Source organism: Cynocephalus volans, chromosome 13, assembly GCF_027409185.1.
Source record: "Cynocephalus volans isolate mCynVol1 chromosome 13, mCynVol1.pri, whole genome shotgun sequence".
Taxonomy (NCBI): domain Eukaryota; kingdom Metazoa; phylum Chordata; class Mammalia; order Dermoptera; family Cynocephalidae; genus Cynocephalus; species Cynocephalus volans.
Genome location: NC_084472.1, coordinates 89,387,873 through 89,413,005, shown reverse-complemented (window position 1 = coordinate 89,413,005; position 25,133 = coordinate 89,387,873). Strand labels below are relative to the sequence as shown.

The 25,133-nt window shown below is 42.8% G+C and overlaps 1 protein-coding gene across 6 annotated transcripts in view; it reads left to right on the top strand.

Annotated features, from left to right (window-relative positions):
* The first annotated feature begins 508 nt into the window (after positions 1-508).
* Positions 509-25,133, top strand: part of IRF2 (interferon regulatory factor 2) — a 79,563-nt gene continuing 54,938 nt past the window's right edge. For 2 of the 6 annotated variants that reach the window (XM_063077078.1, XM_063077076.1), the window contains exon 1: positions 1,197-1,359. Coding sequence is in view for 2 of the 6 variants with exons in the window: in XM_063077075.1 (XP_062933145.1) it covers positions 2,625-2,681 (57 nt within the window). In the remaining 4 variants the exon portion in view is untranslated. Of the gene's footprint in view, positions 585-1,196; positions 1,360-2,593; positions 2,682-21,221; positions 21,250-25,133 lie in introns of those variants that run through there. The other 4 variants (XM_063077080.1, XM_063077075.1, XM_063077074.1 and 1 more) reach the window with 4 other exon arrangements.

The window sequence follows — 25,133 nt, the reverse complement described above, 5'->3', positions numbered from 1 at the left end:
TATATAAATAGCTACGGTCACCCAGGAATGGACTTTCTCTTTTGGGTAGAGAAGTTTAGGAGAAGGCCGATGAAACTGTATGTGGGGAAAGAAACAGGTATAAGTAAATGTGAAACTATACTTTTAAAGCAAGGGACAATAAAGGGGTAGGTCCCAAATAAGTTGTATGAGTTTGGGCTAATAGGTGACAATTGCTGAACCGTCACAGGTCGTAGTACCTTATTCTTGGCATTCTCTCATTTATCTCCATTTTACAGTTGTAGACTGAGGCCAAGGATGCCCCGCTAGTAAGTCAAGGAGACCAAATGTGAACTTGGCTGGAAGTATTAATGTACAAAGCCTCTCTCCAGGACCAGCCATGACCAAGATGTCATTAAGTAAAAGGAACTCACACCCTTGCCCAGCTCATCGTGCAACAACTTCTGCTGCCCAGGCGATAACTAGCGTCCCAGTGTGCCGCTGTGACTTGGTACGAGAAGGCTTTCCTTAATCGTTCTAGCTCCCAAATGGAGCGCCAGGTGGTACCAGAGAGGACAGCGGCTCCTTAAACGGTTACACCCTCACCCAATAAAGGTTCCGACAAGGTAAGGAAGGCTGAAAAGCTGGCTTTTCAGCTGGCTGTTCCTTCATTCCTTGGAGGCGGGCAGTGCTACAAAAAGAACTTTTATTCACTCTGAAACCCGCGGTGCTAAGCACCACTCACCCCCGCCCTGCCAACTTGGTGAGCGCCCCTTGGCTTCCCCGGACGCCGTCCTCGTCCCTCCTTCCCTTCGAATGCAGAGCCAGGTGCCTGCCTTCCTCCCCTCCCGCCACTGGCTTCTGGCCCGACCCGGAGCCTGCGCCCCCAGGAGTCCGTCCACACGGTGAGTGTGAGCGCCCCTTGTGCAAGCGACACACTCACGAGCTGCCGCTTGTTGCTCCGGCGGCCGCGACGTGGGGAAGTGAAAATGAAATTGACTTTTCCGAGAAATGATGAAAGCGGCGCTGCCCGCCAATGAGCGGCGGCGGCGGCGAACTTCCGCACCTCCCGGCCGGGCCGCTTGCGCCCTCCCTCCGCCTCCACCTCCGGGTTGCACAAGCTCGAAACAAACACTGGGGAGGAGGGCGGAGGGGGAGGGCGGGGGAGGGCGCGCGGCGGGAGGAGGGCGGGGGGCGGGGGGATTTCCAGCCTCGGCGCTTCGCAGTTTCCTCTCCTTGTTTTGCTTTCGATCTGGACCGTTCTCAGGCAAGCCGGGGAGTAACTTTTAGTTTTGCTCCTGCGATTGTTCAACTGACGGGCTTTCCTTTCCATTGCACACACCCTAGCAACACTTAGACCTTGCGGGATTGTATTGGTAGCGTGAAAAAGCACACTGAGAGGTAACATTTTTCAAATAATAGTTGTGACTGTGCGTGTGTCTCTCTCGACGGCGTGTGTTTGGGGACGGGGGGGGGGGCTGTGTGTGTCTGCGTGTCCTGATGCTTTGACACGATGTTTTGCAGACGGAAAAGGCCGGGGTTCATAAATATTAATACCGGTTTGTGGAGGAACAGTCGGAGCAGTTATGGATCGTCTGATTTTAGGGGAAGCAGGTTCTGCTGCTGTTGCTGCTGCTCCTGGGGCTGCTGAGGCTGCACGGAGGAGGAGGAGGAGGAGGAGGTCGAGAGGGAGGAGGAGGAGGAGGAGGTCGGTGGAGGTTTAATTTCACTTTTGGATTTGCAGATGCGGAGAGGTGGCTGCACGGACACAGACCTGCTCTGTGTGGTTCTGCGCCCCGGGAGTTGTGTGGGGGAGTGCATGTCCGCCGTGTGTGTGTGTGTGTGTGTGTGTGTGTGTGTGTGTGTGTTACAGCCGCCAACGCCTCCAGATGCAAGGAGGGCAGCGGGCCCTCCTGGGTGCCCGGCGGCGGCGCCTCTCCCCGGGCAGCCTCCAGCGTAAATAAGCCGGCACCCGCCGCCCGCCGGGCTGCCCGCGCCCCGGCCGGGAGGGATCGGGAACTTGATGGGGTGCCCGGCGGTGGTCCCAGGGCTCGCCCGCCCGCCCGGCTCGGCTAGGGTCGCGGGCGTCGGGCTCCGAGCGGGGCCGGGCGCCAGGCCTGGCCGACGCGCCCGGCTTCCTGGGGGCTGGGCCGCCGCCGCTCGGGAGGGACGCCGCGTCCTACTTCCCGCCGGCCAGCGCCTGGCCTGGCCCTGGGGCTTTGTCATCGCACTTGTCCCGGCGCGCGAGGGGCTCGGGCGCCGGGGCTCGGGAGGGCGCCGCGCCGAAGGCTCATGTGCCACCGCCGCGGCCTAGCGCCGGGCGCCTCCGGGTCCCCGCAGGCGCCCCCGGGCCGGCCTGGCGCGCTGGGCCTGACCCGCCTCGGCTACTGAGCGGGCGAGGTGGGGGCGGGGAGCCTCCGGGGACCGAGCGGCGGCCCCTGGGGGTCCCGAGGTGCGGGCTGCGGCGGGGTGGGGACTGCAGTGCCCGCCCCGCGCCCTCCGACCCCGCTCGGGCGCGGGGTGACATGAGCCCGCCGGCGAACATGGTTGGTGCAAAGCCGCAGCCGCCACTTCCTTTCCGCCTCGCCGGCCCGGCTCGCCTGCCGAGGGAGGCCGGCCACAGCCCAGAGGGCTCGGGAAGCCTCGCCAAATTCGAGGGGTTTCGGATGGGACTCATCCCCCTCCCCAGGGCGCACCGGCATCTCCTTTGGCTCCAGGTCTCGGTGCGTTGGTCACCGTCACCCCCTTGTGCCCAGAGAAGCGGGGGGAGGGAAGGAGGCTGGCAGCCCGAGCCGGGCGCAAGGACTTTGTTCGGGCACCAGGTGAGACCCCCGGGTCAGAACGCTGGCGATCGACTGTGAATGTCACCCCTGGGAGTGGCAGTCGAGGTTGCCACATATTATCTGGGTGGATTTCACTCGTTTCTAAGCTCGTAGTGTTTGAAACTTGGGGACATACTACCCCGCTCCCTCCCTCTTCAGCCTCCTCCCTCCAGTGTGGGCACTGGGTAGTGCTCCTCGTCCTTGGTTCTGGGATAGAAAATGCAGATACTTTGTAAATGAGGAAAAGTGGGGCTGGCCTCCCCGTGGCTGTGACTTGGTCTGCTTTTGATGAATGGCTGGGGAGGGGGAGGATAGTTACGTTTCCTGTTGTGGATTTTCAGGAATCACCAAGGTTGCTGTCAAGCCTGCAGTCATTTATTAGTTTGCAGGTGGACTGCCTGTAACTCAGCAGCCTGCACTTTTTGGTGCTGAAGGGCAGGTGCAGGGGTCTGGCGAAAGACTAAGGAAGGTGGGTGGCGTTGGTGTTAGACAGATGCACGCTCCTTTCCCAGGGCCCCAGGGTGACCCTATTTAACTTCTCCAGGCATGCAGATTTAGGATTCTCTGATTTTCCCGAATCCTTCTTCGTTCTTTTTTTGGGGAGGAAAAGGGACAATAATAGAAACCTAAAAAATCCTTCTTAAAACTTGTCTTTTCTAAGGAAACTTTAGCAGATGGAATATTTAGGACTCAAACTGGCATCTCTAGGGCTAACCTTGGAACATGTATTGATTGATGTGGCAAAGTCCAGAATCTCACTGTAATTAGTGAATGATTGTAATTTACAACTTAGACTGTTGTGTAAGAAGTTAGAGAGTGTTAGATAGTGATTTCCTACATCCAAGAGTTCTTGTCTGTTATGATTTGTAGTTGCTTCTTAAACATTTATATATTTGATTCTCCATGAGTTGTCTTTTTTCTGTTGACCTTCAAAAGTTAGGGATAACTTCACATATTTCAGACTTACTTACCTGTAAAAATGTCACAGTAATCGAAAGTAAGGGTTTGTAGTCAAATTGGAAGCAAAATATGGCAAACAAGTGGTTGCCCATAAAGTACTGACAGCTTACTTTTCTCTTACTCCACTTTCAGAAGTACTTTATAAGGAAAAAAGTCAATATAACAGAGCTAGTTAAAGATGTTTAAGCTTAGTAGTGGAAAATTGGAAACACTGGATGTCCAACATTTGATGTGCATCAATTTTCTCTTGTTACCAAGTACATTATGTTTCTATTTTTAGCAATATCTAGTATAAGCTCTGCTGTTTATAGAGCACATTCATATAATTTCCTTTTGATAGCAAACAGACCACTGAACTCTAAATGGGGTATCTGGGTCATGGCTCCCTTATCTTCCTTATACCAAAAAGGGCTTATCGGAGGCAAGGGAACTTATAGTATATATAACTATATTAATAAATATAGTTATATATACTAAAACATATACTGTATGTCAGTCACAGTGCTAGGCTCAGTGGATTCAACTGAAAAGGAGAAAGACAGCCTCTAGACAGATTGCATTTAAACAAGAAAATAAATATAGTAATTCCCTTTTGGAGTTAGTTCTGTGAAAGGTTATAATAATACTTAACTATCTCATAGGATTGCTTTTGTGAACAATTGAGATACTGTGTGTGAAAGAACATTGGATAAGTTACAGCAATCTGCAAATGTATAAGACATTAACTTTCAGAATTCTATCAGATTATTATTAATGTGAACAAGCCAGGGAATCATGACTGGATTAAACACTGGCTTTCTCCTATAGAGTTTCCAGCAAGAAGGGATTTTACTTTTTCTGAGAGTCTATAAATAATGGTAAGGAATTACACATGGAGTAGCTATTTTATGTAAAGTATGAAGAAAATATTTAACAATGAAAGATAATATTGCCAGTGAATTTTTTCATGTCAGAAGAAAAGTTAGGTGGTATCCATGGAGACCAAATGATATGGAAATAACAGCAATTGGACCAATGTATTTTCCTTCTTTTATATCAGATAAAAAAATCTTCCCAAGCCTCACTGTGCTTTAGTCTGAATTTTCTTCACCATTGTGTCAAACTCTTCAATCCATTGTCTGTTATTACGGGTATGCCTGAGCTGATTTCAGGATTTTGTTCTACCATCTTCAGAGGGACTGGTTCACTTGTACTTATTGAATGCTTACTGTGTGCCCAATACTATGTGAAAATAATATGTGACAATGTATGTGAAAATAAATATAATAGTTGATATTTATAATACATAACAGACAAGATACATAAAACGATATACAATAGTAAAACAGATTGCTATGAATTATTAATAATAAAAATTAGCTTTTCTTTTCATCTGTATGGGACACCATATTCCTTCCCACACAGGGATAGGAGGTCAGGACTTTCTGCCTCTGTGTGCCCCATTTTTGCCCTACCTTTGGTCTGAGTGTGATCATCATTTGGTGTGTAATGTCAGCTTAACGTCATATTTGGTGCGTAATGTCAGCTTAACACGTAATGTTAGCTTAAAGCATAGTGGAGTGAGTTGAGACTGAGCCTCTGGGGGTGGGGTGGCTGGTGGAAAAGCGGGTGAGGAGGTTTGATTAAACCTTGATTTATCAACAAAGAATGATAATCTATAGGGTCCACGTTTAAACCTGAAACCAATATTTTTTGTAAAGTCCCAAGGGAAACACACAGCCAGGAAATCCAGCCCACAGATTCCTGATGCTGGGCAGTAACCATGTCCCAAGGACTCCCTCTGGGCCTCTCCGGATTCAGAGCAAGCAACAGGCCTGCAGTTTCCAGCTTTTCACCTCAAGGATCCCTTTAAAATGACTTCCCCCCATCAAAACTGTCTTTTGACAAACTGTCTCTGAAACAAATTGTATTTTACAGGAAGTGCCTATTTCATGTGCCTAATTTTTATTACTCAGAAATACAACTTCCGGTCAGAACTCCTGATTAACTTGAGAAAACTAGTATCAGTAAATCTAGTTGATCTCACTCCAGCCCAAAGCAGAGAAACTTGATGTGTTAGACAGCCCGGGCAGCTCTCTATTAGACAAATTCACATTCCTGTTGGGCTTCCTGAGGTACTGAAACTAGGGTTCTGCTGGGGATCCAGGGACCCCATACAGTTTATTTTCAATGAATAATTAATTTTGTTAAATGGAGTAACTCAGGCAATTATTTTGTTAAATGAACACAGACATCTTGCTGTTATTTCATTTATTTATTAAATATTTGTTGCTAACCAGCTATGTACAAGGGTCTGTGTAGTGGGAGGAGGTGCCTGATCTCAGAAGGTTGGAGCTGACTTTTAGCTCTTCTGTTAGCTCTCCCTCCAATCACTTCCCTTGTGGGATCCTTAGGAGATGGGGAGGTGTGTTATCAAAATCACCTGGGGGGAGAGGGCTTGCAGAAACCATGCAGGACCCTTCAGATTGAGACTATCCACAGCCTTGTCCTCTACTTGCCCCTTCTGCCCCATGGTTAGTCTCTTATTCACCAGCATATGCTGGATACCTGTCCCCTGAACCTCCTCAGGTGTGTGGGCTAAAGCAAAGGTGGGGAAGGATTGAATCAAGGATCTCTTCCCAGGGCTGAATCTGATCTCTCATTGGCCTGCTATGCAGGAAAGCACACAGACAGGACCTGTTTCCACATTTCAAGTGGTGCTTTGAATAGGAGGCCTGTGGTCACTCTTTCTGGACTCAGCCTCTGTTGACCTTGCTTGTTATATAAAAAAGGTATTTATCTTTTGGTGTGACTTCTTGAATTTTCCATTTTGAAGAAGCGAGAAGGACTTTGTTTTATGGGTTTGTCTCTCTGTCCGGGAAGGCTATAGAGAGTTATGTGTTTGTTTTGTTTTGTTTTGTTTCTGTTTTGGCTTATAGTCCCTTTAATCAGTTTAGTATTCAGTTCCAATAAGCAAGAAAGAACTAGAGTTGGGCAAAGAATGTCTCTCTATGAGAAACAGAAGGCTTGTGCGATTCTTTCTGATGATGGAATCTAAGCATTTTTATCTCAAGGGCAAGACCAATTTAGTTCAACAAATAACTAGGATTTTGTGTGATAAAAGCCTGCCCAGTGTTCATTAAACAAACATTTTTGAGAATTAACTACCTGCTGTGTAATTTTCGTAAATAATTTTTCATGAGTGTTTAGCAATCTGTTGCTATCTGTGTAACAGCATTTGATACTCAAACACCTAATGTGATCAGAGGAGAGATGAGCTTACATTTTAATTTGTTCTTATTCAGCTTACGAATGTCAGGTTTGGGAAGCATCTGAAGAAGTACTTTGTAGATAGAATACGCTGTCCCAGCCCCGTAAACTAAGAATCCGACCGACTTTCCCATTTTATAAGGTTGACCTTTTGAGTGAGAAGGAACCACCTACAAATTGCTTTATTTCAAGTAATATCTAACATATTATTTTGAATGGGTTTTTTTGTTCTCCTACTCCTAGATTTGTTGAAGATGAGAAAAATAAGACTGGTGAGAAGAGTGTCCTGACACCTAGATATGACGAGGGTGTGTGGGGTGGTGGAATAGAAGTGGGGAGGGTGTTTGCAAGGGAGAGTTGGGGGTTGTAGTAATGAAAATAGAAAGTAAGGCGGAGAGTAGAAGAGTGTCTCCTGAATTCTTGAGTGGGAGAGAGAGAAGAGGTAATCAGGCAGGTAGATTTTCTCTTTGCAAAAATGTCACTGAAAGAGCTTTGGAGGTGGGGGGAACAAGTTGATAGTAAATTAATAGTAACTCAGGGACCAGTTGAAATATTGGATGACCCTCCACTTCTGACTTTGGGGTTAGAACTTTTCATCCTGGGGATGATAAAGTCTGATGGGAAAACTGCTAAGTATCAGCTGACTTTGTACAAGTGAACAGAAAGTTGTGAGTAGTTGTCCCTTGGCCAAGGTTGAAGTCATCTCAGAGGTTCTGATGTTGATACCGATTCCCACTATGTGAGGCCCCAAACTCAATCTAAAATTGCCTTTGGAGGCAGGCAGCTGTGGACCCCCAGAGGAAGATACATGTTGATAAAATCTATCAGAAATGCTGTAACAGCTCTCAGTACCTCCGCCTGTCCCCCATGCTGGTCTTCCTTGGTACTGTTTTATTTTTGTCACATCATAGAAGGTATATATGGAATCAGGAAAATAGAACGGGTCAATACTGTGTTTTCCTAAAGAACAGACGACACAAGTTAAGACTGAACTGTGAATGGCATAACTGGGTACTGCAGGTCATTGGTTTTGAAACTCAGCACTCCGTGCTGTAGTTGAGACTATACATTGAAATAAACTTTCTGGAATTCAACCTGGTGTTACATATTTAAAGTCTTAAAAATGTTAAACTCTCTGTTCCAGTAGTTCTGCTTCCAGGAACCTGCTATGTGAATCAGCCAGAGATGGGAACCAAGATTTATGTACAAGGACGTTTGTTTACTAAATTAGCTTTCGTTATATGAAAACTTGGAAACAACCTAAATATCCAACGATAGGAACACATTTAAATGAACTGTGGCACATCCAGACAAGTATAGGTAGCTTATAAAATTGCCCATAATTTTATTTTAAAACAAAGTTTTTGTGTATACAAACATTTTAAAAAAACCTGGAAAAAAACATAATATTTTGATGGTGAGATTGTGGGTGTTTGGCTTTTTTTCACCCCTGAAACATTTTTATATTTTCTAAATTTAAAACAACAAGCACTCTAAAGTGTCCCTTCTGACCCCACCTCTGGTAAATATAAGATTAGGAAATTGGATGTTGCTGAGAAAGATATTGTGTGTGAACTTAGCCATTCTGCAGCCCTTTCTGCCTCTGTGTATGGAACCAGGCTCCGGATCATGGCTTTCTTAGCCAGTGCTAGAAGGTGCGATTGTCCAGATACAGCTATTGCTACTTGAAGCCACTTAGATTGGTGGCTTCTTGGTAAGGTTGGGACACTCAGTTTTGTCAAAACTGTGAAGGGTATGAGATGTTACCTCACTTCAGAGTTATGCCCTTTATAAATATGAAGACTGCAAACACAAAACACTTGGGTAGAGAAAATAATTTTTTACTGATATTTACAGTCAGGCCTGGCTATTGCCAGAGTGACACTGTAGCGTTGGTCCCCCATACCTAGACCTCAGGTGATGCTATGTAAACTGATGGAACATGGGTGTGTCTTACACTTTGTAGATAGGGACACAGCAACTGTCTTTTGCCTCTCCCGAAAGGAAAGTGAGAGACAGACAGACAGACAGTACCTGTTCCTTTGAGATGAGATGGAAAGGATCCAGGGTTCTAATTCTGATCTTTTAGAATGCAAGACTTTTATAACCTAGGGATGTCTCCAAGGTCTGGCCTTCATCCCTTTTGAAATATAAATGCCTAGGGAGATAGGTCTTCCTTGTAATTTGAGAACTTAACCTAGGGAGCTAGTCCAGACTGTAACTATTTGATCCTCTTGAGGAGATGAGGTTTTATTATCCTTTTGGATAAGAGCAGTTACATTTAGACCAATGGCTACAGATCTAATTCTGTGAAGGGTATAATGTAAGGGAAGTAAAAACAAACATTCCCCATCTTCGTATCTTCTGCATCCCTATCTTTATATCATATATGCATTCTCTAGATCATATTCATTCCCATATCCTAGGACACTAGGGCATTTTGCAGGAGTTCTGGGGAATTCAGGGAAGTTTTATTTTCCTCATACTCCCACCTTTACAAGTCCCCTGTAGGAGAATGACTTAATATGACTTAATCAGAGTGTGATCCCTGACTTTTTACAACTGAAGAAGACTCCAAATCCCTAATTTTTATCCAAGAAATATCAGAACAATTTTGCTCCCTTTATAAATATGGAGACATTTTTGGATTCTTATGAAATTAGGTGTAACCATTCAGAGTTCAGAGGCCGAATGCTGAAGCACAGCAAAAAAAAAAAAGTATTGATTAGGACAACATCCAATACAAATATAATGTGAGCCACATGAATATTTTTAATTTTCTACTGAGCCACATTAGAAAAATAAGCAGATTAAATTAATTTTAATAATATATTTCACTTAACCTGTTATATCCAAAATATTATCATTTGAATGTCATTAACGCAAAAATATTAATGTGATACTTAACATTTTTTTTCCATACTGAGACTTTCAAAATCCAGTGTGTCTTTTACACCTATAGTATGTCTTAATTTGTCTTTGCCACATTTCAAGTGCTCCGTAGTCACATATGGCTAGTGGCTGCCATATTGGATAGTGCTGGATTAGGAAATTAGGTGTAAAGAGAAATACGGAGGAAAAGTTTTAATATAGGGGCTAAACTCAAAAGGACTGAAGGAAAGCAGATTTAGCATGATTATTTTCGTTACAATCACATGAATCTCCTGTGCCTCTCCCAGCAAACCTTACCTGATGTCTTCAGCCTAAAACAATAAAATGCTCCAAATTTCTATAGAAGCAACATACTGTATGTGCCAGTCCAATGGTGATTAGCCATGTACGTCTTGATTTATGTTTTCTAGCCTCTTGAACTATTGTGAAAATCTTCGATTACTTGGATTTTTCCATTTATGTCACCCATGTGGTAAGTTATTTGAGAGCTAGGATTGTGTCCGTGTTTATTTGCATTCTCCACCAGTGCTTGACACGCACTAAGAACTAGCTAAATATTTGCTGATTTGACTTTTAGCTGCAAAGGAAAGGTTAGCTCGGAAGGCTGAATTCCAGCTCAGGAGGGATGGCACAAATCTACTTTGTATTAGAAATCCAATGGTATATGTAGGGAGCACATAAACATTGGGATTTGTCACTTTGCATTAGGATTTGTTGCTTTGTATTAGGGGATCAAAGCCCAGCAGGTGAAAAATTGTTTGATTTTTCTTCTTTGTACCCAGACCTTTAAAAAAATCTTATCAGTTAATTCTTTTGACATTTAAGTTCCAATAATGATGCTAATACCTTCTAGTACATATAAATAAGCTATATTTGTTGATTAACTGGAGATGTGCCTTTGAGATCTGCTACCTTCTCCGAGGGTTCCTTATTAACAATAACTATTATTAACAAACACTTTCAGCCCATAACATACATGCTGTGAAATTCTTTCGAAATGAAGTACAGTACTTTACAGTTGCCTTCATTTGTTCTCTTTGACTGTAATTGTTGGGTTAAGCAACAGACTTATCCACAGGGCCAAGACAATTTATTTTTACTGAAGCCTACCTAAGAACTGCTTAGGTAGCTTTTCTCTGCAAGATTAAATGCGACCTTCATGGAATCATGTTAGCAGGGCCAGCAGCTAGAAAAATAAAAACTAAACCAAACCTTCAGCAACAAAATTCCCAGCTGCTCAGTGGGTCAGAGCTTTCCTGATTGTTTTCTTCCAATGAAAACACTGTAGATTAGTTTTAAGTGAATTCTAGTAGGTTTGGGGATTTGCAACTGACAGAAGAACAAAAAAGTATAATCTCACTTTAAAATAATAATCCCTAAGGTAAATCTTTATTGACTCTTTCTTGGGATGTTGGGATTTTGCTCATGTGGGAAAACTTAACTCATACCCACTGATTAACTGACCCTTAAAGTTAAGGTCCTCAAAGTAGGAAGGAAGAATGGGAACAGAGAAGTCAGACATGAGGGTCTAGCCCCAGGAACATGAGCCTGTGGATGTGGGGGGGTCTGGTACTCCAAAGACCAACAACAAAGTAACTGCTCTCCTTTTTCTCTGCATTGTAGAAAGAAAGTAGAATCTTGGGGAACCTGCAAGGGAGGCCCCAGTAGGGAATGTAGATGAACTGCTTTTTCCACTTTTGGGTGTGGCCATACTGATGATTGTGAAGTCGGGGTGAATTTAATACATTGTAGGACAGAATTTGCTTCTCTTACAGGTGCTCAAGTCAGGTTGCAGTTTGGGAGATGGGGTAGAGAAGGGTGCTCAACTGAAACAATTGACTATTGTTTTTTTAAAAATATTTAGTTGAAAGGTAATTTGTTGTCTATATCTGTGGGGTACAGCATTGACCATAGACTGTTTAGATCATTCATTCAGTCATTTATTTAATGGGTGTTGATTCAGTGCTAACTGTATGTAGAGGGAGGTGAAAAAAAAAGGAAGAAAAGTAATCAACTTGGATTTGAGTTAGCTATGTGGGTAGATAATCTGCATTCCTTATAGTTAGGATCCTGATTTATCCAGATAGAGAAAACAGGATCAAGCAATTAGGCAACTCAGATAAAAGTTCCAGAAATGATTTTACATAACTGTGAATCCCTTTTAGAGTTCTTCCATGGGCTACACGGGGTTATCTCAGATTGCAGAAGCCACTCTGATGTGAAAAAAAAGCAGACTCTTAATAGATTCTAAAGTAGACATACAACAACATATTGTTTTGTTGTGTTTTTTTGCAGTTCTTTCACATTCAGTTTTATATGTAGGATTTTTGTCTGGTGTCTTTTGTCATTCAGAAAAACTGATGTGGATAGGTCCTAATAGTTATCTTCACCTTCTACTTCCCTATCCCTCAGGGTAGACGCTGTAACTAGCACCGCTAAGTACTCCTGCCCTAAAACCCTCCCTGGAGGTTTGTGCTGGGGAACCTGGATCTTTGCATGATTAGGAGAGGTTTTCTGCTCACATGGCTTGAGAGGGCAGGCCACGAAGGGGTAACTGGCCCTTATTTAACTTTGAAAATGAATTATTTTCTGTGTGCATGTGTGTGTATGGCCATAGTGAATATTCCAAGTTGGAATGTTCCAAGTTGCCTGGAATGAAAGAATAATTATCACCCGCAAGAGGATTGAAAGCAACAGTGGCAGCAAGTAGTGAATTCATAAGTGCATCGAATCATTCTCGTTTTTAATATTGTGGTAAATTTTACGTTACATAACAACACAAAATCTTCAAGAGTGCAATTAAGTACAATTTAAGTGTAATCTTCAAGTGTACAATTCAGTGGCATTAAGTCCATTCACAACATTGTGCAACCATCACCACCGCCCATTTCGAGAACTTTTTCATCATCACTGTACCCGTTAAACAATAACTCTGCTCCCCTCAGCCCCTGGCAACCACCGTTCTACTCTCTGTATCTATGAATTTGACTAGGTACCTCTTGTAAGTGGAGTCGTACAGTATTTGTTCTTCTATGTCTGGCTTATTTCACTTAGCAGAATGTTTTCCAGGTTCATCCATGTTGTAGCATGCATCAGAACTTTATTCCTTTTAAAGACTGAGTAATATTTCCACATTTTGTTTATCCATTCAGCTATGTTCATGGGCACTGGGGTTATTATTACCATTTGGCTATTGTGGTTAATGCTGTTATGAACACTGGTGTACTGTAATTAAGTCCCTGCTTTGACTTCTTTCAAGCCCGTGGAATTGCTGGGTCATATAGTAATTCTGTGTTTAATGTTTTGAAGAACCACCACAGTTTTCCCTAGTGGCTATACCGTTTTACATTTGTACCAGCAATGCACAAGGGTTCCAGTTTATCCACGTCCTTACCAACTTTTGTTATTTCATGTTTTTTTGATAAGAGCCATCCTAACAGGTATGAAGTGGTGTCTCATTATAGTTTTGATTTGCGTTTTCCTAATAGCTAGTGATGTTGAGTGTCTTTTCATGTGCTTCTTGGCCACATATATCTTTTTAGGAGAAATGTCTATTCAAGTTCTATGCCCATTTTTGAATTGTTTGTTTGTATTTTTTGAGTTGAGCTGTAGGACCAAGTCATTCTTTTTCTGGTTTCCAAATTGGCTCCTAGTATGGTCTGAAAAACTAACCGAGGTTTTCCCTCATTATAGTATATGGTATGTGGCACAAAATCATTTTCAAAATTTTCAGATGTTGTAAAGCTAATAAAGCACACATTGGGGAATTACGTTATGCTGGAATGAAGTAAATCAGAGTGGAGTGGTAAATGGGAAATCAGATAAAAGTACCTAACCTTCTCATATAATGGTAGAACTGGAAGTTTACTTAGCGATTATAGTCTGCCCTTTCACTTTTTGCTGGAGAGATCAAGTAACCTGCTCAGGATCTTGTGCTCAGATTAAGTACTTAGTATATTTTGTTGAACTCTGTAGTAAATAATTCATTTTTTTCTATTGTATTTTGAATCCTAAAATTTCTGGTGAGAGGAAAAACAGCAATGCATAAATATAGTAGTGAGTTAATCATTGCAGCTACTCATATGGTAACCTCTCTCCCCTGGGACTCATAAAAAACTAGGGTTCATTACTTCTGTGGTATTTCGGGGGAAAGGTGAGTAAAAGCAGCTTCAGAATAACATTTAGGGGCTTAAGAATTTAAACATAATTTATTCAGTAATGGTTCAATAGTACTGCTTGAGTGGGTAAAAAATTTATTGCCGTAATAATAACAGATCTGTTAAGTGAAATGAATAAAAGCGTTTATGTATTTATTGTGAAACATCCACAGAAAGAGAAATCATTTATTCTTATAAGAGCTGCAGTCGATGAAGAAATTCAGTGAAATATCACCACTGTACAGTAGCAAATTCATTGTTGGTTTGATTTTATGTTCTGCTGAAATTTTTCATTGTGCTTAATCCTTCTGAAAAGTTCGTCTTTATTGATTAATATAGCCTGGCAAGGTAACCTATGGATTTAACTAAGAGTGAGCTGTAAGTAATTGGGAAGAAAATACCTAATGTCTGTGTTTGACATAAGGCAGAGTGGTAAGAGGAGTTTCAAAAATTTTTATTCCCTTCAGGCTCGGGTCAAAGATTTTAAAAATCCTTAAAATTAGCCTTAAGTACTATGAGAACAAATGTGATAATGATGAAATTAACTTGGAGACTCTTTTCTGCAAACAAATATTTTAAATTAAACTCTCAAAGGAATTAATTCCTTTAACAGACATTTTTGAACAGCTGCATGTGAAGTGTGGTGTTGTAAAGATAAAGATGATAAAGATGAAAATTTCTGACCCATGTTCTCTAAGAGCTTCTCGTTTTGTTAGAGAGACAAGCAGGTTAAAAAAACATCTGTAGCAACAAAAAGAGTGAAATACAGGCTTCATAGAATAGCAAGCAAAAGGCTAAGGGAGGGAAGAGGAAGGAGGTATGCCTTTGAGCAGAGAAACTGGGGTGTTCTTCAGCACCGATGTCCCACTGGCCAGCGGGAAGGAGGGGACAGTGTCCACTGGTGGCAGATGGGTAACCCGGGCATTTTTGGGTAGAAAGAACAGCAAGAGCAAAGATATGAAGGGTTGAAAATTCTTTCTGCTCCTGGTGCATGGAGAGCTGTCTGATGTGGCTGGAGCTAACAATGGGAGTGTCGGGGCCAGTCCTGGGAGCCACAGACACCTTGTTCAGGGCATGTGTTTCTGTGTTTCCCAGTAGGGAAAGGTTTTGCTGTGAGGATAGAGCAAGTTTTTCTTTCTTGGGGGAAGATTATTGAGGATTTGGAATATTTTCTTACCTTCATTTCAGAGAATGATAGATAATGACTGTTAACAGCTGGGCCTGTCACAGCTGTGCACCTGCAGTGTATAGGAGGAGATAGGAGGAGGTAGGCGTTTACAGTCCATAGACACGATGGGCACTGCAGGAAGGACTGGACTGTACTTTTGATCATAACTGGGCCCATCTTTGAAGTGCTTTCAGGTATGTTTCTAAGAGGAAGTGATGCACACATACAAAAATATTTTTGGTATTCTCTTTTGTTTGTTTTAATTTGGTTTATAAAGAGGGTGAAGTGACTATGAATAGGTTTGTAACACGCAAGTGAGAAGGAGATAAAGACAGGTGTCTCTAATTCAGATAAGAAATCCAAGTGAGACAACCAAGAGAATGGCAAGTCTCCCTGAAACGATGCCTCCGCAGGACAGAAGTTTCTAGGACAGGGCTTCCTGTTGACTCAAAGAGTGACCTGGCTCCTCCCTGCCCAGCAGAAGGTGCTCTTCCTGGGGTTCTCTGAGTGATGCCCATGGAAGGCCGTGGAAGGGCTGGGAGATCACCTTGGGTTCAAGCCTAAACTGGAGGGACTCACGAAGACTGAAGGAAGCCCACGGTGTTGACCGCACCACATTGAGGCTCCTTCCCATCGGCTTCCCCAGGGCATGACTGAGGTGAGACCCTGACAGCGGGGGTCGACTGGCTGTTAATGATAGTGTTTGTTGGATGTTTACTGAGTTCTTCACTTCACTGTAGGGAGAAGGTTTGAAGGTCTAATTCAAAGGCCTTAGATATCTCTGTGGTTTGTTTCAGTATATCATGTTCTGCGCTCTTTTATAAATGTCACTTTGAACCGATTACGATTTTTGGAGTGCAGTGAAGTGTTCCTTACAGGGTTCAAAATGGCTCGCGTATACTCAGTACTCAATAAATGTTGGTTGAATTCAATTGTAATGATTGACTTAGTTCTCCGTTTGTTATTTCCTGTCCAGACATGGACCCATCCGTAGGACATTAGAGCTAATAGAGCTCTTTGCTGTTTTCCAGTAAGAAACAAGGACTAGGCAGCAAGTGAAAAGCACATCAGCCATGTCTGTAAGTGTCCTGGGTGTGTCCTCGGATCCATTAACAGGGACTCTTGTTAAGGAGTGAGGAAAGATGGCTGTCTCTTAACTAGCCATCTCAGGGAAACCTTCCAGCTGTTTCTCCACCATGGCTCCCTGCTCCTGTCCCCTGTGTCACGGCTTCTCCCTACTGCTAATGGCTCAAACATGCTCTCACAGTTCCTCCCTCTGGCCCTGTTGGTGTTCTTTTTGTTTGGAATGTCTTTCCTTCCTTTCCACCTGAGGATCCCTTATCTTACCAGGCCTAGTTCAGATGCCCCTCTTCTTGGAAGCTTTTCAGAGGCCTCTCTCTTTGGGGCTGTTACATAATGCAGTTAACCTCCAGCAGCATGCCTTCCAAAGAATTCATCTGTATAGAATGCAGGGTCTCAGTATCGGGAGGTGATGAAATGATGAGTGAGTCTGGTGCAGAGAATGAACCAAGGAGCAATTGTGTTAAATGCCCGTGTTCAGTCTTCATGGGACTCATTGTATCAGGCAACGCGTCATCACAAGTTTATTCATCCTCAGTGTCTTCTCTAGCATCTCCTTCAGGACATCATGCCTTGTGGTAGAATTGAAGTACCTGCCTCTGTCACTGCCATGTGAGCTCTTTGAGGACACAGATCATGTCTTCCTCATCTTTCTACCTTCCACAGAACTTTCTGTCATGCTTGGCACACAGCGCTTTTCACAGTGCTTGGCTTAGTAAGGTTTTTTGGAATGAAATGCTGAATAAATGTAATTTAAACGTTTGTTAACACACGTAGCTTGATTCACCTGGAAAATGTCATGAAAACAGTAAAATTATTCTTTTTTAGGTTGCACGCTTTTTGCGGTCCTTTTGTTTCCCTTGTTTTATCACATGTTCATCATAAGTGTACCCATCACAACGTATAGTTAATATCGTCTGCCTTTTCTTCCCCACCCCCTGCTCCCAGTGGTTTCTCCAGGAAGGATTCGTCCCCTTTCTTATTGATACATAATTACTACATACTTTTATGTGCAAGGTACCATGCTGGTATTTTGGGAGGTTCAAAGGTGAGTTAGATGGGACCCCTGCTCACAGGATTTTATACAGAGATAAGCTTGTTTTCAAATACATGAAGCTGTGAGCCTTGGTTGCATTAGAAAGTGGAAGAAATCGGTGGGAGAAGAGGTTGGAAAGGTGGGATTGGGGTGAATTATGGTGGCCGGGAGTCCAGATTTTATTCAGTGGGCATTGGGAGCCTTTGGAGGATTTTGAGCAAGGTGATAAGGTGTTTGGGAAGATTAATCTGGCTGGCACTGTGCAGGGTAGAGACCATGCTTCTATTCCAGAGGAACCCTGGATAATCTGTTGCTTGTGCAGCAAGGATACTGGCTTTGTGTCCACTCTGCTATTAGGTAGAGCACAGGCTCTGCTCTTTGAAATTTCTTTGGGGAAGTCTTAGGGGAGACCCATGCAACCTCATCCCATACTTTTCTTCTTCATATAAACTACCCTTTAGCTCTGCCAAGTTGCTGTGAAGATCTTTGTTTACAGACGAGGAAACTATGGTTTGGAGAAGTTATAGGTTGTGAGGGGTGAGGTTCAAATCCAGGTGTGCTCGACACCAAACCTGAGCTCTCTCCCCGATATCATGCTTCAACAAGGGGAGGGAAGGAAACCTCCCTGGTCCTGAAAGGGGTTGGCAGAAGGGGGAAATGGTGACAGTTCAGTGGATACTAGGTCCGACTTCTGGCTACCGTTTGGAAATTGCTGAGCAGCAGTAAGTAACGTCTAAAAATACTTGAAGACAATTCTGCAGCTTGCAGGGGAAAGATGCGTTCTTGCTTCGGAGGTATTCCTGTACTTAGAGTGGGTAGCAATTTTGGCTCTCTTTTCCGGTAGGAATTCATTGGTACTCAGGACGGTTTATCCTAGGAATAGAATCAAACTAGTGAAAACTGTGGAGCATAAGTTTATAGTCTGTGTGTTGGCCCTCCACCTGATTTGAACATGAAGAGTTGAATTGGATGGCTTAATAATAATGATAATGATAATAACAGTAGTGATAGGGAACCTTTATTGCCAGCTTAGTGGCAGAGGGACAACTCAAAGGAAATCCTTAAAGGAAAAGTGGCAACCAGAGAGAGGCGGTCAGGGCCAGCCCGTGGATGTGGAGGGAGGGAGGACATCATCTCTTCTCATCGAGAGGAAGAGACGGTGCCCTTCAAAGTCAACCTTTTTCAGTGCAAGTTATTTTCAGGCAACTGTCCTTTGGGAAGGCATTGGTTTTCAGGGTAGTCTGCAAGTGATAGATTTGAAATCAGATGGCAGAAAACAATGTTGTTGTCTGATGCAAACAAGTTTTCTTTGGTTCCAGCATGCTGGCCACTCTAAGAATCTCAGTTATTTGACTTTTCAAACTTTTGTACTGAATGCATTCCTCCCTTCTCATGTCCCCTTGTCTTTTCTGTGTTCCCTGGGGGGCAGAACACACTTTTGTAGGTCTGTCAAGGGTAAAAAGAGAATGGAAGGTGACTGGGTGACATAAACAACTTGGATAGTCCAGGTCCCACCCTTTCTGTTTCCTGCTATGGCTCCTCTCCGCAAGCCAGCTTGTGGGTCTCAATTACCCACTTTGGTGTCCACCCTTTTCTCACGTGCACAATCTTATCAAACATTTCCATGTACCAGCCCTTTCCTGGTGTACATGAGGACTAAGAAGTCTTTTTCTGGCAGACTTAGATGGATGATCCAGGCACCAACCTTTTCATGGGAAGAGAGACCCTCTTAAAAGAACTCCTTCCTTAAGTCCCAGAAGGAGAAACTATGCCTTTCAGAGGTGGCTATGTTTCTCCTGTACTGCAGAGGCAGTGCTCAGAGGATATGCTGATTAAGGCAAAAATAGGGCTGTTTCTTTTCCCATTTTCCATATGGAAAGAAAGTTTGAAAAAGCAGTATGAGCTCTAGTCCATATGCTTTGAAATCTGTCCATGATTCTTCCTTTGCTGAATTGCGGAAGCAGATGCCATCTAGGTGCTGGGATCCGGGGCCAGACACTCCTAATGGTCCCAGCATAATTTTAAATTTATAGAATCTTTTTAGAAGTCAGTCTACCCTTCTAGGTCCTAATTGCCTTATATGAATTTTTCTAGAAAACACTCCTTAAAAAGGTAATGGATTAAAAGAATACTCTTTGATTTTCATAGCTTAGATGTATCTGGAAAGTAATTTATCTGTGCAACTTCTCACAGCTTTTTCATCTTATTTATTTTTTACAAAAAAGAATATTATATTTGTATCTGCAACAGATTTTATGATCATTGTAGACTTTTGTTGAGAAAGCATGTTTCCACACATGATTAAATTACTTGGGAAGCATTCCTAGAAGTGACCTGGCTGGGTCCAAGAGTGTCATCTAAAATTTTTGATATCTATGGCTATGTTGATGTCTGGAAATTTTGTACCTATTTATACTCAAACCTACAATGCATGTGAGACAAACATTATTTTAGATGTTTTACATGTTTCTTCATTTAATCTTCACAAGGCCTGGTGAGAACAGAGAGGGTCATAATCTTCTTGAAGTCACACAGCTAAGTGATAGAACTGGGATTTGAAACAAGGCAGTTTAGCCAGCCTCCAGGGTCCATATTATTGTCTCTTCTGCTCTGTCACTTCCATGGCAGCTGGAATGAGAAAATTAACACGGGGGTGCTGTGATGAGACTCTCCCTTCTGTGAGCCCCTAGTATGCGTATGACCTCTTTAACTCTCATTCTTGGTTCATAGGTAGAATAGGTGCAGAATGATTTTCCTGGGGCAAAACGTTTGGTCTTTACATTCATTAAGAAACTGTATAATTTGGAAATGTTCTTTTAGAAAGAAGCAGTGATCACTTTGGAGAGCTAGCCCCTTTCCTCAGTTCTCCCTTGCCCCTCTGTTCTTCTGGCTGGTGGGCTAAGAAAGGCAGGAGACAGTGCAAAGTCTTTTACCCTTATCAGCCCCTTCCCGCCTCATTCTCATGAAGTGTTGGTGGGACTCATGTCTTCCAGTCATGGTGCATGTTGGGGGGCGCTAGTTGGGTCCCCTATATCACCTTTCGCCAAATAGAGGTGTGGAGGTCTTATAGAGTTTGGGGATTTTAGATTTTAAGCCCATGCTTATTTTTGCTGCTGGATTTGGTGTGATGGATTGCAAAAAGTGTGTTTGTTTTTATCAGTGCAGCTCTGGGGTCATACAGGGTTAAAAGACTTTCTCTTTTAGGAAAAGTCCGAGACAGCTCACTTATCTTCTTGTTCCATCCTTGTTTGTGGGCGATTTGTGTTTTTAATTGATTCTTGCTTTGAACTACGTCTGAGCCAAGCAGATAGTGTTAGGAAATGCCACAATGAACCTTCTGGCTTTGTGTTTTCTTTCTGATCTGTGGGCCTGGGGGACTCTAACGTTCAAGTTCTTGACATGAGGAGACAACCGTTGGACCTAGTGTGGTGTCCACAGAAAGCTTGGGAAGCACACCTGTTTTCTAGCATTTATGTTTGAGGACCTAAAGGCCACATGTAGAAAAATACTATTTCTCAGGGATTTTATATTACCAAGAAGACCCCTAAAGGTTGAAGCCCATTTTTAGACACACTGTTCTTAATGGTAATGGAGCTCAATGATCAAGAATCAGCTCTGGCATCGGCTAAGCCATAGTTTCCTCTTCTTAAAATGAGGATAGGAATGGTACCTACCATGTAGGGTTAATTGTGAGGGCTAAATGAGATAATGTCTGAGTTTAAGTGCAGGTGCATCATAGGTGCTCAGTAATGGTCATTGCTCTCATGATTGTTACCACCACCAGTATCTTCTGAGGAGTATGGAATATGGAGAGCTTTTTTTTTTTTTGGTGGCTGGCCTGTCTGAACCCTTGACCTTGGTGTTACAAGACTGCACTCTAACCAACTGAGCTAACTGGCCAGACCCAGAACAGCATTTTTTTTTGAGGTAAGTTTTGACTTTTGCATGTACATTGTCTGGCTACTGTGAGGGCTACTGCGAGGCTAAGGCTAAGGCTGATGTTGTGTGTCCTGCTCACAGCGCCAATTGTCTAGCTCTTAATCCTGTTCGTGATGCCAATTGTAAAGCTAGATGACCACACTAGTTGTCGTGGCTCTTTTACCTGCCAGTAATCCTACACTGACTGGGCCGATGGTTGAGCTAGGGCTGGGTCTGGAGCTCCCAGACCCCTCAAGCCCATTCACAGACTGGGTCACAAACCCTTCACATGCCAGGCTGGGTCACCAGACCCCTTCATGTAGGTCTATGGACCCGGCCACACAGTCCTTGGAAGCTGCAGGTCTGGAAAAACATGGCCATGCGGGGTGGGCACCCAAGGCAGTAGCCAGACCAATTGGCGTAGTTGGCAGGATTATGAGACAAATTGGCATAGTCGGCAGGATGTGCGACATCAGCCTTAGCCTTAGCCTCACAGTAGCCCTCCCAGTAGCCAGACAAATTGGCGTAGTTGGCAGGATTACCAGCAGGTAAAAGAGCCCAACAGCTAGCATGGTCACCCAGCTCTACAATTGCCATAGGCAGACGTACATATTTGTAAACAATTCATTCAGTGCCAGTAAATGTAAAAGCTGGTTTAAGTACTTTGGCCCTTATGGTCGGAACGTCTCTAGTGGCTTCTCCTTGGCTCTCTTTAGCCTTAGCATTTTTTCTTTCTTTACCCTACAGTAAGAAGGATTTGCCCACGGATCTCTGAACTGAATTTCTACCCGAGTCCTACAGAACCCAAATAGTTCAATGTATGTTATACCTCTCACATTGCAATGATATATTTGCCCTTTCATTCAAAATTAAGTGATAAAATAAATGAAGGAGATAAACTTTCCAGACTGTTTTTTTTGCATAAATTTGCATATGTGCCACTATAAGTAGTTATAGTCTTTTTGTTTCACACTGTGGCTTCCACAAAGAAGTAAGGCTTATGTTAAATGGAACAGCAGCTCTTGTACCCATTGCAGTGGATGACATAGATCTCATTCATACTGCATATACAATACTAAATAAACTCAATTTAACTTCATACTTATAAAGGTATCCCTTGTAATCAATTTAATTTTTGAAATCAAATATTTAAAGTGTCATAGGAAAAAGAATAAATGGCATTACAAATGTCATTGTAAAGGAAACTAAGGAAAGATATTTTAAAGAAATTTTCAATCTTATTTAAAGCTTGTCTTAACATATAATTAAGTCTTTGATGTATTAGATTGGGAAAGTAAAACATGTATGCATGTTGCTAGGTAGACCTGATTTAAAGGAAATGATTTTAAATGGCTACTTAAGATTTCAAATTTTATAAAAATATTTGGGAAAATATTTTCCCACTTTCAAATAGGCAGAAGTAATTTGCATTAAACTTTTTCATATCAGAACTAAAAAATACTATTATTTACCAAATTAAACACAGTGTGTGCCAGATTAATTTGTAATGTAAGTGCAATTTAAGGAAAAACACACAGATTTTCCTGTATAGCATGATAACAATAATATATTCCAAGGACAGAAATAACTTGAAATCTATTACAGGTCCAAAATCCCTTCTTTGCAATCCAAAAACCTCTGAAAACTGAAAGTTATTATCATGACTCATTTGGCAGTATAGTCTGCCCTGGGTTGACATGAAGCTATTCATTGCTTTTATTTATCCCACTCTCACTGTTAACGTACATGTTTTGCTGTAGAAATATTACCGTGTTGGATTAAGGGGTTGTGCCCTAGATACTGCTGGGGGTGTTATGTTCCGTATGGTATACCCACCATACTATCTTTCTAAAATCCAAACACTTTTGAAATCTGAAACATATCTGTCCCAAACATTTTGAATAAAGATGGTGAGCCTGTTCCCGTGCAACTAACTTCTTCAAGCAGAGGACCCTCTCATCCTGGTTTTTCCAAGGACAGTCCCTCTTTACATCTGTTTCCAGGGACAACTATTAATAAGGCCCCATTCACACTCAAAAGTGTTCCATTTTGGCCAATAAATTATGTGGTCACCATACTGATACCTATGAGTTTTTGGTAATGGGCAACATGGCACTGGTGAGCATCGATGTGTTTCTAGTGAATTCTCATATGTAAAACTGAAATAAGCAAGATTCCAGATTATGTCTTGAAAACCTAAAATAATTCAACGCATTGTTTATAAGAAATGACTTTAAGTTGTGTATCTCACTGCTTTCATAGACAGAATTCCCCACAGAATTTATAGATACTTCTTTTTACAGCAATTCATCATTTTCCTCATTGTTTACAAGCCTTCTCTTACTAGGCTGCGAGCTCCCTTTCTATTCCCCCTTTGCTTATCATGATGTCTGGAGAATATAAGGAAGTACCTAGCTTATTTGTTCAACAAATATTGAGCATTGACCTTTGCTATAGGCCCTGGGAACACAGTGATAAATAAAACAGAATTGGTTTTGGTCCTCATGGAGATTCTTGTCTAGTGGGACAGAGACATTTGGGGACCTGGCTTGACTTGGGGATACTAAGAAGTCTTGTTGAGGAAGTGCTTTTGAAGCTAAATCTGAAAAATGAGTAAGACACAGCCAGTGAAAGGGGACATTCTTGAAGCTGAGGGACAGTAGGTGCAGAGGCTGGGTCAGACCTGCCAGCTGGAGATTTTGGGGGGTAAGGACAGCAGAGGGAGATGGATGTTGTGTTTGTGCCATCGGTGGAATGACAAGATCATATTTATGCTTTTAGAAGAGTGTCCTGGCTCCAGGGCAGATGACAGAATGGGGTTGGGGTGGTGGAGAGCAGTCAGAATGGCAGCTTGGAATGGTCGCTGTGAAGGAGGGAATTGTTCTCGACCCATTGGTTTCACTTTCTGTTCTTAGTGTTGGCGCCTGTTCTCCTGGACAATAGTGATTATGTGCTCTGAGGCCCATGGAGTGACTGCGATTTTCAGTCAAGTTAGAGCAAGCAGAGCCGAAGGTTCTTCAGGCTTCCGTCTTGTAGAAGTTCAGGAAGGGTTGTAAATGAGAAACAAAAAGCAAAACCCTGACTCATGATGGGCCCTTTCTGAGCCACGTGCTTGAAAGGCTGTGGGAGTGGAAACTACTGTCACGACAGAAAATGAAACCGTGCTGAGAATGCCAGCTTGGGGGGCTCTGGTGAGAACTTGGAGCTGTTCTGAAATGTCCTGCAGAGAGTTCAGTGGTGTGGGGGCCTCTGAAGAGCAAATACCTAAAATAGGCAACCAGTGGCAATCCAGGCAGGGTACTTCTGAGGTTCTTCCTTTGCTGAGGTGAAGCAGTGTTACTTGGAAACCAACTTTGTGTTTTAACATTTAAATAACCTCAATTAAATATTAGTCTAGAAGTCTGACTGGAGATAAGTCTTTGATGACTAAATCTGAGAGCCTTCTCTGAAATCTGCAGGAGAGCTCTTTGGTCGTCTTATTTTTAGTTTTCTATACAACATAACAATTTAAATGAATTATGGACTGTCTCTCATCTTCCCCAGGAAGTGATACTTAGAGGCTCCTTGTTCAGATAACTGCTGCTCGATTGAGCTGCCCCTTGTGGATGGATAGATAAAGTGATTGATGTATGTGCTTATTAATACGGTCCCAGTGCATGGATTAAGAATAAACTGCCAGAAGTCTAATGTAAGCGCCACAAAGAAGATTTCCTAGAGTTTGCTGTATTTGCAGAAATGCCGTCATCTTTCCCTCTGTACTGTAAATCGCTTATGCACTTTGCTGTTGTCTTCCTTGCCATGTCTTTTTCTTTTGAACTCATTTTAGACTTATACTAAAAGTTGTAAGAATAGTACAAAGAATGTTTTTTCTGAGAGTCTAGAGAGTAACTGGC